The sequence below is a fragment of the Rhinolophus hipposideros genome (genome assembly GCF_964194185.1).
Source record: "Rhinolophus hipposideros genome assembly, chromosome: 20".
NCBI lineage: Eukaryota > Metazoa > Chordata > Mammalia > Chiroptera > Rhinolophidae > Rhinolophus > Rhinolophus hipposideros.
Window position 1 is genome coordinate 32,535,796 of NC_138066.1, and position 13,304 is coordinate 32,549,099.

The following is a 13,304-nucleotide window of genomic DNA, read 5'->3' on the forward strand; positions in this document are numbered from 1 at the left end:
AGAATAGAATCTTGGCTGAGTTTCTTAGTTTCCTTATCAGTAGAATAGGGATAATAAGAAACCTACCTGATAGGGTCTGTCGGTCTGTTGGTGGGTTATTGTGAAGACCACCACGGTTAATAGGTGTAAAGTGCGTAGACCAGTGACGAGCACACACAGTAAGACTCAGTACACAATAGCTTTTATTTATAGAGTAGAGTAGGGCCACCTATTGGAAAGAAAGGCAGCAATAATTGAAGTGACGGTACACTCTCTTGTAGCAGGAGTTGCCACATGCACTGAGAATTGGTGAAGGGATTGATAAGTACAAGCATATGCTCACTGAAGCACATGTAACAGGCACTCTTCCCCTCAGCTCAGCATTCTGTATAAAGTGATTAATGGACATATGCCGCCATCTCCCCACTATAGCCTGGGGAGAGTAGCAGGCAGACATAACTTGGAACTAAGCAATAAGTCCAAAGGAAAGTTAGGAAGCTCCTAGAACCCAAACCTGACTTCTCCCTAAGTGCCCTTAGAACTATAGGATTGTGTTTCCTTTTTGACTCACCGGGCCAGTGGTTCTCAACCAGGAGCAGTAGCTCCCTTCTCAACTCTCCCCGCACCCATGGACATTTGAAAATGGTATGAGGACATTTTTGTCATCAGAATCTCTTGGAGGCATTTATTAGGTTGGTGCAAAAGTAATTGCGGTTTAAAAGGTTAAAAATACTTGCAAAAACCGCAATCACTTTTGCACCAATAGTGGTACCAGTAGTACCAGTTGCACCAGTAGGAGCCTGGCACCAGGAATGCTGAGTGCTCTTCAAATGTGCCATGTAGTCCCACGTAATAAAGAAATGCCAGTAGCACTCCCATTGGAAAAAAACTGCAGTGTGAAATTCTCACTGGAGGGTGAGTCTGGCCAGTATTTTCCTAGTCTGATACCAAAGAGTAATAAGCCCCATACTAAAGAGCATGTACGAGTGGACACGAGACTTAATTTGCTCCACAGGACATTTTCAGCAAAGTCGTACTTTTGGTTGGAATGTCAAATTGCTTACAGATTAACTTGCCTAAATTTAGAGGCAGAGATTCATCTGTGATGTGTTTCCTTGAGCACGGGAAAGCCTTGTGAACAGTCGGTCACGTAGCACAGACGGCCAGGATCACTGCTACAGATGCCTTTTTTTGTAACCAAGCCCAGGTGATAGGTTGTATGTAAGTCTTGCTTGTGTCTGCTCTTATTTGTTAAGTCCTAACTTTGGGACACTCTGCTTTGTTGATTAGCACATAATATGCCATAAGGAAGAAGAGTGCTAGTCTTTTTTCATATGAGGAATAACAGGAGCACATAATTACCGCCTAGTGTGTTAATCATGTTTTTGTGTCTGTGTTCATCTCAGGAGAGAAACCCTTTATCTGTGAAATCTGTGGCAAAAGCTTCACCAGCCGCCCCAACATGAAGAGGCACCGCAGAACTCACACAGGCGAGAAGCCCTATCCATGTGATGTGTGTGGCCAGCGGTTCCGCTTCTCCAACATGCTTAAGGCCCACAAGGAGAAGTGCTTTCGGGTGACCAGCCCCGTGAACGTGCCGCCTGCTGTCCAGATCCCACTGACAACTTCCCCGGCCACCCCAGTTCCTTCTGTGGTGAACACACCCACAACCCCAGCCCCTCCGATCAACATGAATCCTGTAAACACTCTCCCGCCTCGACCCATCCCTCACCCCTTCTCACACCTTCACATCCACCCACACCCTCACCACCCTCACCACCTCCCCATCCCCCCAGTCCCTCACCTGCCCCCACCTCCAGCTCTCTTTAAGAGCGAGCCTTTAAACCACAGAGGCCAGGGCGAGGACACCTTTCTGCGGCACCTGGCGGAGAAGAACACTTCCGCACAGCCTCATTAACGTCCGTCTCCTTACGAGCGTTCTCCGCGAGTGCAGTGCCCACGTGTGAGTTTGCAGAGGGGAGTGGGGGCGCGTGTCTGTAGCTGTCAGACTCCTCAGCCTCCGCCAAGAGCTTTGTCCGTGTCTTGGTGAGTCAGCACATCCGAGGGGGTGAACAAGCCGCCCACCTGAAGCTCACGGAGGGAACTGTCATCTAAACCAGGGGAACCACCAAACTAAAGCCCGATTTGCTCGCATTTTCTGGTGACTTTTATAAATTTCAGATACTCAGACTTGTGGAATTTTATAATTTCATATCAGCTGATGAGGTATGCTTGCTTTTATATCCTGGACTTCTCCTCAAAGAGGGGACAGACCTGGTTTCCTTTGTACTAATCGGGAAGGCTGTGAGATTAATCCAGAGCATTAATTGTACCACTGTGTATCGTAATTCTTTTCAGCTTTTGGTGCTGGCTACAGAATTGAGCTGGCCATGTTTCACAGTATATCAAGCATTATAGAGAAAGATGGACATTTTCTCCTTTATGTAGCTCTCCTAACACACTCTTTATTTTACTACAGAAATTATTTTAGAGTTTTTGTATAGACTTCTTTAGTAGTCTGTTTCTAAAATGAAATGTATTTCAATAAGCAGTGTAATTTTTTCAGTGTAGCTGGACCTATGTTGTAAAATAGAAAAAAATTTTTATAATCATCAAAATGTGATTCTTAAAGATGCATATAACTTCTATAGTTCAAAGTTATTCTTACATCCGTACAACTCAAAGGTGCTTCAGAAACTAGATGTTATCTGAGAAGGTCTCCAGACCAGGTTACGGCAAAAATAAGGTTTTGCTTTCAGAACTTGGCGTTAAGTTCTTGTTAGTTTTTAAATCTCTGCTTAACACTCAAGTGTCTGTTGGGCTCACTGACATGTTCCTGTCCTCCATGTTTTATTCGGTTCAGTTAGTGCGTTAAGTGGATGATTTGCAGAGTATTGGGCCTTTTCCGTAGAAGTCACCTGAAACTGGCAGGTCTTGAACATCTGAGTAAAGCTGTTCACTGCTAAGAGGAGGAAGTAGTGGAGATTGTTTCATCCCAGTCACGTCTTTTCTCACTTCCCTATGAACTGTGTTCATGCTCAACCTTTATGGGATGACAAATTGAAGTCTCATAATACACTTCTCGTTTTGAGGTTGCTTTATTTTTCCAGAATTGTTATGAAAAGAGAAAACAGCACACTAAAATCACAAATGTGATGTTGCTGATAGTGACTGAGAAATTTGGATGAGAACATAAATTGGTTCTGAGTTTTAAAATGTTTGTTGTATCACTGGAGAGCTCCACAACTTTGAGCTAGGTATTCCAACACAGTTTGAATTGCAGTGAGGGAACAAAAACACCTACATTTTGTTGCCCTGTCCTCTACAAATAATTATGTGATAGCAGCGTTCCGAGGTGATGAGGACAGCGGCATCCAAATACCTTTAGGCAGGTGACTTTCTCAAGTTTGGGGAACTTCAAAAGAGCACAATCAGGAGTTTATTATAGGAAAGGCTGACCAGAAGGGTTAACATGTATTTAACTGATCAAATCTATCTAGACTCAATTATAGCTAAAAATTTTGTATTATTTTTTCTCAGTTCCAAAGCTCAGTCTACTTTCTCTCTCTCCCTCCCTTGATTTTTCAATCTTGAAATTTCTTCATTTTTCTTTCCTCGGGCTCTTAAATCATTGCCTGAATCAGAACCCTGGCTTTTATTTATTTTTATTTTTATATTAAATGTGCAGACATACTTCAAGCACTTTTCTGGCTGATTAGCTCTGTAGTAGGGAAAAATGGAACTCTTTCCATTGAGGTTAAGTCCATATTTTTAAAACGTTGCATTCTCTATTAGCTTTTTGGTGTAACAGTTCCATTTTTTTCCCCTTCTGATTATTGCCTTTGTCTTCTATAATGAGCGTAGAAAAATTTTGGAATGAGGCAAAAAAGTATCTCAAATACTTTTCTAACTGTTTTTGGACATCATTTCTAAAGTATGTTATTTTAAATCTTTGTATACATTCTTCGAACACCCAGGTACCCAAACTAATAAGGAAAGTTAATTCCTTGTTTATGGGTGTTGTATCTTTAATGTCTGCCTCCCGTTACTCCCACAGTCTCCTTTGCATTCCATGATAAGTTTGTGGATCTACACCTTTACGTAGATATAACTATCATTACTTCATTACCAAGCCTATAATATTAAAATGAGTTTTTTTAAAAAGATGTAAATTGCGGCTTAACTAATTGGCTATACCTTATTTTGTTCTAATTAAATTTACATTTAATTAGGTATTGGGCAGCAATTCTGAATTCTAGACTTGAGGCCATTGAATCAACCATTTATGAGGTGTACTATAATTATACACTGGAAAATTCAGGTAGTCACCTTTCATTTTTTTATTCAAGTGAATATAGCCATAAGAAAGTATCTGCTACATAGGAAAACCAGTATTAAGCAAATAATCACCACCACCCTTAACAGAAGCAGAAAAGGATGATTATTATTTTTTAAATCACCATTGTCACACAGTACAGTTCTAGTTAAATGTACTGTGGAACAATCTGGAACCTTCCCTTTTTTTTTTCCTTATATAAGTATACCTTTCCTGACGGGATTTCTGGTCTTCAGGAAAATCTGCCAGAACATAATGGCTCCTCATCAGTGTCATATTACATATGAATAATGAAATGCATTAAGAATATTCACAACTTGAATGCTTGTGGATGTAAGAACTGCAGGATTAAGCCTTAAACGTGTGTGCTGCAGGTTTTAACATGCTTGAGACTCAAACTCAGGGTTGAAAATTTGATTGGGATCCTTTACTAAGATAAAAGTTACATTGTGTGGTGTGTTCTCTCCCACATGTAGTACAGCACCCCATGACTTCTTCAAAACTTACTACTTGCTATCTGTTTATGAAAAAAGAACTATGGAGGAGTTTGAGTTCTCAGACCTTATCTGTACTTAAATAAGTCTTTTAAAAACTACAAGGGCCACAACTCAGCATTATACAGATATCAACTTGAGGCTGCTTCTCATTGCTTAATTTTACTGTCTCCAAAGGCTTGTGTCATTGCTAGGGTTAAGACTTGAGGAAAATTCCCAAGGACTTTCTTGGGTTGATACTGCCTTTTTTTTTTCTTTTCCTATTCTTTTCTCATGGATTTTTTATTCAAATATAAACTCTTAGCCTTAATGAAAGGCTGCTTGCTGCTTTCTCAAACTGAGTCAGGTAAGCTCATAGTTAGATTTTTTAAGTTGAATGAAGAAAACAACATGAACAGTTTAAAGGCCTGCGGCTTTATTTCCACATATATTTGTGATTTGATTCTTATTTTTAGCCGGCAGGGAGGTTACCACATAAAACTTGACAGTAGTTCAAAGAAACCTTTGCAAATCAGTTACGTATGCTTTTACAGTCTCCCATGTACATGAACCATTCTAAATTAATGACTGAGCATGACCAGTGCCATGGTTGTACCATCTTTTCAAAAGCTACATTTGTTGGCGGTACCTTTTCATTGTGGTTAGACACTCCCTATAATTTGATTGTCCCTTCTATACTAACTGAAGGCAGAATATCTCGACAATGCTTGTAAACTTTGAATTTGCTACTTCTTGAAAAATTTTGCAGTTTTCATGTTTGTTGAATGGATATGTATGTTTAGTTTCATTTCGATTTCACAGGAAGTTTTAAATTTTGAGACGATCAAGCAAAAATAGGAATCCATTGCAGATGTATATGTATTTACCCCATCTTGCAGATCTCAGTTAGTGAAACACAGGTGGTAGGTGGGGTTTTATTGTAAAAAAAAAAAAAATGCAAGAAAGCTAAAGTTAGAGAAACGTTTTTGTTTGAGCTACTGTATAGAAGAGACAGGTTTTATTACATTGCTGATCCACATGATCCACATTTCGATGCTGTTCTAGACTGATGGGAAGTATTGAATGAAAAGGGGCTACGTTACATTTAAGAGTTTTATCAGTTATGTACCATTATACTATTATAAAAATCAATTCACCTGGAATTCTTCAAACTATAAAATTGAGCAAGTAAATATTGGGTTTTAATTTTCCTTTGCCGAAGCCAAGATAGGAAATTTCCCAAAAGATCATTTTTTCAGGAATGAGAGGTCATTAGCCATTAGAGATAGTGGCATTATGCAATAACAGCTAACCTGCTTCTGTCATCTGTAGCATTTATAATAGCTAACGATGACCTTCCAACCCTGGACACTACCTCGTTAAAGCAAACCAGAGACCCTCTCTACACTTTCTATGGAAGCCATAAAAGTTGCCATCAATATATCCACTTTCATAGTTCTATGCTTTTATACTCTGTAGCCTTTTTATAGATTTTATGATCAGATCTTTTTGTCTTAGAGGATAGGTTTTGCAAGATTCAAAGGAAAATCAAACTCCTTGGTTGTCCCAACTTTGAAGCTTGGACTTCAGTAAATTTGTTTAGAGAACCAGATAATGTACCATTTATCAAATTCTTCATTTAAGGTAAAACTATTTTGCAGAGTTGCCTATTTGGAAAACAAATTTGTCTTTCTCACTCCCTGAGTAGAAGCTATATTGTTGTAAGAAACTACTTACAAAGTGGATTTCTACCTTGTTGCTCTTTTTACTCAATAACACATGTATTGTGACAATGTTCCTGGAGCTGTTTAATTTTCACATGACAGATCTGTGAGTGTACACCTCTCTTCCATCCTCCATCATCTCACTGCAGCTTCAATCTCTCTCACTCTGTTCCTGAGTGCCTTCAAAAAGCCAGCATCCTAAAACATCCTGTTCCTGGTCTAAATCCTACCTCTGATTATTTCATTCTCCGTGACTGTTGCAGCTCACCCTATTCCGGTTGATTTGGCTCGACAAAACAGCTCAAACCTTGGATGAGAATTCTGAACATATTTCTGTTTTGTTGCCTCATATCATGTTTAGGTTACATTTTTAACTTTTATTTATATTTTATTCACATATTGCACCTCTAAGGATGAAAGATTTTATCCCTCTCTTACTCTTCATTTTCTTTTCTTTCACCAGAAACTAGATGTTCCTTTAAAATGAAGGTCGTTGAGTATCTCTTTTGAGCCTCTCTTTCTCATCTTGGTCCTGAATGCCTCCCCTTTCTGATTAAGGGATCCTGAATGCCGCTGTGGCTGTGCCCTATTCCTGTGTGCCCTCTCTCTTCCAGAAACATTCAGCAAGGTTGTACCCACAATTTCATTGTAGTCAAATAATTGAAAAGTGCTCTCTGGGTTTATCAAAAGTCCTTCATTGAATTTTGACCTGCCTCTGACATCCTTTTGTTTTAAATTTCCAGATACTTTCTGTTCTACTTGTTCTCATATAATTAATTTTTTAAATATGATTGATAGATAATATATGAAGGATGTAATAAAAAGGGAGTTGCAGTGTGCTCTCCATGTGAAGTGAGCACCTTATTAATAAAACATCTTTTAACAATGGGCTGATCTTTCATAGTCAGAACTGAAGTCTGGGCTGTGTACATATCTCTTGCTCCCTTTCAGTTCTCCTCCAAAACTGAAAACTCTTTAAAATAGGGAAATTGGATTGAGTTGTGTTGGTGTTTTTTTTCTTTTTTTAAGTAAATGAAAGCTATTAGGTTGAGTATTTTGGCCTTAGTTAAAATCTTTCCTGTTGACTTCAAATGTCATGCCTCTTTTCTTAAAGTTCATAATACTAACGCTCAGGTTTTCGAGACTTAACTAATAACCACATAAAGTGGGAGTCTAAGAAGGCAGCTGTTAATCGATTCTTAATCCTTTTTGTCTGGTGATGGTGTGTTTTGGTGGGACAGTGCAAAAGTGTGAGAATTGGTTACGTTTGTTAATGAATACATTCAAGACATTGGAAGGTTTCACTGGCTATTTGCAATGGGAAGACTAGTGACAAAATGCAAAAGGTAGATTCCTACAGAAATAAGTAGCAAGTGTTCCTTGTTCTTTTAAATACTTTTTGCTTTCATTTGCTTTGATAGTTCCCTGTTATTGACCTAGAAGTTTGCCTCTTTTAGGTAGTAACTGGCGACCTAAAGTGACCCCTTTGAAACGTGTGGCTTTTCTTTTCAGAGTCACAGGCGGTAACAAGTGGGTGCCCCGTGCTGAGTTTACACTGGGAGGAGCCACATCCCAGAGACAGACTGTTGGCTTGTTTCCTGTCTTCTGTGATAAGAAATACTTGGTGCAAGTATCAAAGGGCCCTTGCCCCTGAGAGTGTCCCCTCTACTTTCTAGTTCCAGATTGCTTTTACTCTATTGGAGCCTCTCTGGTGAGATTGGGGACGGAGGGGGGTGTTACAGATTACTTGAAAACTATTTGGGGGACATGTAGGAAATGGGGATGAAGGAAATGGGCAAGAAGGGGTAGAAGCTGGACTTTGCTTCAGAAGGAAAGCTGATACTTGCATTGTTGGTTTTGATCGACCAAAGAGCCTGTCTCTGTACCGGGTGTGCCAAAGAATCCAGTAGTTTCTGCATATGCAGCTCTTCTGAACAAACACAGCTCCCTCCCCATCTTTTACAGATGAAAGGGATCATGTGATCACAAGGACAGAGGTGCCAACTCCTACCCTATAAAGGACTCGAAACTGTGTTTAACTGCATTTGAAAGTCAGTGGGAAATATTCCTTTAGAATCTCTAACCCTCCTAGAAATAAATGTCTGCTTGATTATTCAACTCATTAGGTTTTTCAAAAGAAAGAAAGAAAGTATGTAGCATCATTTTGGTGTCAACTTCTAAAGTTTTATCCCCGTAGATATGTATGCAGCCTCGGAAAATCAGATGAGTCCATCGCAATCTTCTGGAAGTTGGAATATGCATCTTATTCATTTCTTGATGTAGGCTCTGTTCTATTCCATCAGCAGTACTGGCTTTGTCCACAAGGGAGCAATAAAGTACTTTCACTTTTTTATTCTAAGTCTTCTAAAGAAAGATCCCACTTTTAAGTCTCTTATAGAATATCCTCTCTTGGCTCAATGCATATTTGTAGATCTTGCTTTTTAAGACATTTTCCCTTATTACTAAGTCCAGCAGTTGCTCAGCCTTCATGATGCAACGTTTGATGTGTCAGTTATAGGTCCTTGTGGATCAGGCACCTTCATTATTCTTTTAAAACAACGGTGCCCCGAGGCGAAAGCCCGGACCTTCCCACCGGGGAATCCGCTGTGTGCTAAACGCAGAGCAGGAAGGCCACCCTCCTTACTTCTCTTCCGGATCCTACCACCAGCGCAGGACCTCCCATCTCTGAGAAGGACAAGAGCAGCGGGGGTAACTCTGGAGTGTGAATGAGGCTGCGCCTCTCACTGCTCTGCTCCAGTGGAGGTCTGTTACACCAGGAAGCCAGTCCTGGGGTCAGGGAGGTCCCCGGCAGCAGCCAGTCCCCCTCCAGGTTAGAATTCAGTTTGTCACTTGTGTTAGGGCTCCCTCCTAACCCTCATCAGCTCTCCGACCAGGAGTCTTGTGTGTGCTCCCTGCAGCATCTCCTCCACAATAAGCAGGTCATCAACGAAAGGGAAACACCAGCCCGGAACCATTTTCCTGCAGAGCCAGGAGGCATTTGCACCTGGAATGGCCTTCCTAACAGATACCTGCCTGACTCCTTTTCCCCAGCCAAGTCTGACCCTGAGCAATACAGATAGATAGACGTGTCCACCTGTAACTCCAACACTTGACAAAAAAAGAAAAAGAGAAAAAAAAAGATGATACTGAAGCTGTGAGTGGTTTAGGTTAACAGGTGGCCAGGTGTAACTTGTTTGTTTTATTTTTGTTTTCCCCAGTAGTACTGAAATCACTTGCACTTTTCCTCATTTCTTATAGAAAAGAATATCCAGTTTGCTTGCCAGGAATTGTTTAGTGTTAGGTTTACAAAGCTTGTTGTTGAATGTTGAACATTTGTCCAAAGGAGTTTGACAAAACAGAAGCTGCTTGGTCCCTGTTCTGCCTGCCAAGTCCTAAGGATGGAGGCCGTGTGGCTGGGGTACTTGTGTCAAGTCCAGAAGGGGGGGGGCAGTGTCCCTCTCCTACCTCTGCCAAGACATGATTGAAGGTCAAGTTGACTCATGTAGGGCAGGTACTTTTCATGCTGCAAAGAAGTTTAGAAGAGTCTTTCAGTTGGGGATGTGACAGGTAGGTAGGACAGGATCCCTTAGGATGGGAAAGATACTGGGGAGAGGAGAGCTGCCTGGCCCCTAGGAAGCACAGTGAGGTAGAACAGCTCCCCTCCTGAATCTCCAAACTAGCCTCGCTTCCCTGAGTCATCTTTTTTCTAGCATCCTGTCAGATCCCTCAGTGTACTGATTTTCCCCCTTGTGTTAACTATACCAATATTATTTTTTTAGCAATTGAAATGCACTTTTTTATTTCAACTCAATCATGATTTTAAGTATAAAAAATTTATAGACTGTTAAAACTACTTTTTTGTGTATTTTTAACCACTTGATGTAGCATTGTCTATTTTATTCTTGTGAGACTCTGGTACAAGGTGTGCCACTTCATGATATTTCCAAGATGCTGGGCCTTTGGATGTGTACGGTAACCAACTTAATGCTAATGGTCAAAGTAAAAAAAAAAAAAAAAAAAGTAGCCATATCCGTTGTGTCTTTCTTCACTTCATTTCTTCCTCATCCTCTGTTGACAACATTCTGAGGTCTCCTTGCTCAATTACTTGCCTTTTTATCTGTAAAATGAACAAGCCGGATCTGCTATTAACAGTTGTCTCCCGTCCCGCTAATAGGCTGCCCCGCCTACAAACCCTGCTGACCTCTTTATGAAGGAGAACGTGTTTTCAAAGCTGCTGGCCAAAGTGATTAGTTCTCTCTTTTTCTGGTGCTGCCTGGCTCCATGCTGATTGGTTTTCGTAACACCACTCAGTCCGGCTGAGCAATAATCTGAACATATCCGAGAAAACAGTATTTGAAAAAAAGCAGCATGATTGGGTTCTGAACTGGTTTGAAGAAAAATAAGCACAGATGGAAACAGCTTACAAAGTACATTCAATGAAAAGCGATGACCATAAAATGTGGCATTTAGGATGAGGTTCCTCTTCCTGCCCAATCCCCATCTATTCCTCTGCTCGTTCGTTTATTGCACCAATGTTTATTGCGTGCCTACTGTGTGCTGGGCACTGATCTAGCCACTGGATTCGGCAGTGAACCAGACAGAGCCCTGCTGTCAGGAGGCACGTTTCATGTGCCAGTGGGACAGTGAACAAGTCATTATCTGACAAAATGTCAGGTGGCGAGACCCGTGGGAGGCTTTCCGGCAGAGCTGTTATGGCAGCCAACCGGAAGACTGCTCATTTTCTGTCACAAGCTTTTCTGGCTCAGCACCCGCCCTGTTTTGTTCTGTCGAAGGATTCCAATGAAAGAGTTAAGCATATAGAAAGGAAATCTTACTGTTCAGGGTTCCCTTTGCTTCAAACCTCTTAGAACAGAACGAAACTGCCCAAATCACAGAATTACCATTCTTATTCTCGATCATCTTGTAACTCTGACTCAATACTGATGTTAACACATTTTTTTTTAAAGCAATGTTGTGTTTCTTCCTTTTTTTTTTTTTTTTAAGGTTTTATTGGGGAAGGGGAACAGGATTTTATTGAGGAACAGTGTGTACTTCCAGGACTTTTTTCCAAGTCAAGTTGTTGTCCTTTCAATCTTTGTTGTGGAGGGCGCAGCTCAGCTACAGGTCCAGTTGCCGTTACTAGTTGCAGGGGGCGCAGCCCATCATCCCTTGCGGGAGTCGAACTGGCAACCTTGTGGTTGAGAGCCCACTGGCCCATGTGGGAATCGAACAGGCAGCCTTCGGAGTTAGGAGCATGGAGCTCTAACCGCCTGAGCCACCGGGTGGCCCCAACACATTTTTTTATTGATTAAAGTTGATACTCCTCCCACCTCAACATATACTAAATCAGTAGCTTTTAAACTTTGACTATGACCCATAGTAAGATAAGTATTTTTTTATTATTCAGCTATTCGATATACACACCTATGAGCTTATTTATATAAGTGAATTAAAAAGTCAAGAAAAATATCTTTTTGCAAACAGTGGCTCCGATAAGGGGCTAATATCCAAAATGTACAAGGAACTCATGAAACTCAACAACAAAAAACAAGTTGAAAAATGGGCAGACGACCTGAAGAGACATTTCTCCAAAGAAGACATACAAATGGTAAATACACATATGAAAAAATGCTCAACATCACTAATCATCAGAGAAATGCAAATAAAAATCACAATGAGGTATCACCTCACCCCAGTCATAATGGCTATCATCAACAAGACAAATAGTAACAAGTGTTGGAGAGACTGTGGAGAAAAAGGAACCCTCATCCACTGTTGGTGGGAACGCAGACTGGTGCAGCCGTTATGGAAGGCAGTGTGGAGATTCCTGAAAAAATTACGAATAGAATTACCATATGACCCAGCAATCCCTCTCCTGGGTATCTACCCAAAAAATCTGAAAACATTTATACATAAAGACACGTGTGCTCCAATGTTCATTGCAGCTTTATTTATGGTGGCCAAGACATGGAAACAACCAAAATGTCCTCCGATAGATGAATGGATAAAGAAGTTGTGGTATATGTACACAATGGAATACTATTCGGCGGTAAGAAAAGATGATATAGGAACATTTGTGACAACATGGATGGATCTTGAGAGTATAATGCTAAGTGAAATAAGTCAGACAGAAAAAGCAGAGAACCATATGATTTCATTGATATGTGGTATATAAACCAAAAACAACAAAAGAACAAGACAAACAAATTAGAAACAAAATCTCATAGACACAGACAATAGTGGTTACCAGAGGGTAAGGGGGGGTGGGGGGGTGGGAGATGAGCGTAAGGGGGATCGAATATATGGTGATGGAAGGAGAACTGACTCTGGGTGGTGAACACACAATGGAATTTATAGATGATGTAATACAGAATTGTACACCTGAAATCTATGTAATTTTACTAACAATTGTCACCCCAATAAATAAAAAAAGAAAAAATAAAAATACCTTTGTATGTGCTACACTTGATATTTCCTATTCTTTTTTGAAAATTTTTTGGGGTGCATTGGTTAACAAAATTATATCGGTTTCAAGTGTACAATTCTATAATACATCTGTATATTGCATTGTGTGTTCACCCAAAGTCAAATCCCCTTCTGTCACCTCATATTTGACCCCCTTTGTCCTTTACTATCCTATTTTTTAAATGCTGATCGTGAACTTCTAAATTAATTTGAAGACCCGCCAAGAAGTCCTGCCTGTAGTTAGAGGAAACCTGTTCTAAAGGTCTGAGATTAAGTTCGCGAATTCATCCTAGAAAAGTGCTACATACCTCATTGCTGAATATCACT

At 40.4% G+C, this 13,304-nt stretch overlaps 1 protein-coding gene across 2 annotated transcripts in view; it reads left to right on the plus strand.

Annotated features, from left to right (window-relative positions):
• Positions 1-10,507, plus strand: part of ZNF652 (zinc finger protein 652) — a 61,859-nt gene extending 51,352 nt beyond the window's left edge. For both annotated transcript variants that reach the window (XM_081027893.1, XM_081027894.1), the window contains one exon: positions 1,386-10,507. In XM_081027893.1, coding sequence (XP_080884019.1) covers positions 1,386-1,897 — 512 coding nt within the window. In that variant the 3' untranslated portion in view covers positions 1,898-10,507. The remainder of the gene's footprint in view (positions 1-1,385) is intronic.
• The last annotated feature ends 2,797 nt before the right edge of the window (positions 10,508-13,304 follow it).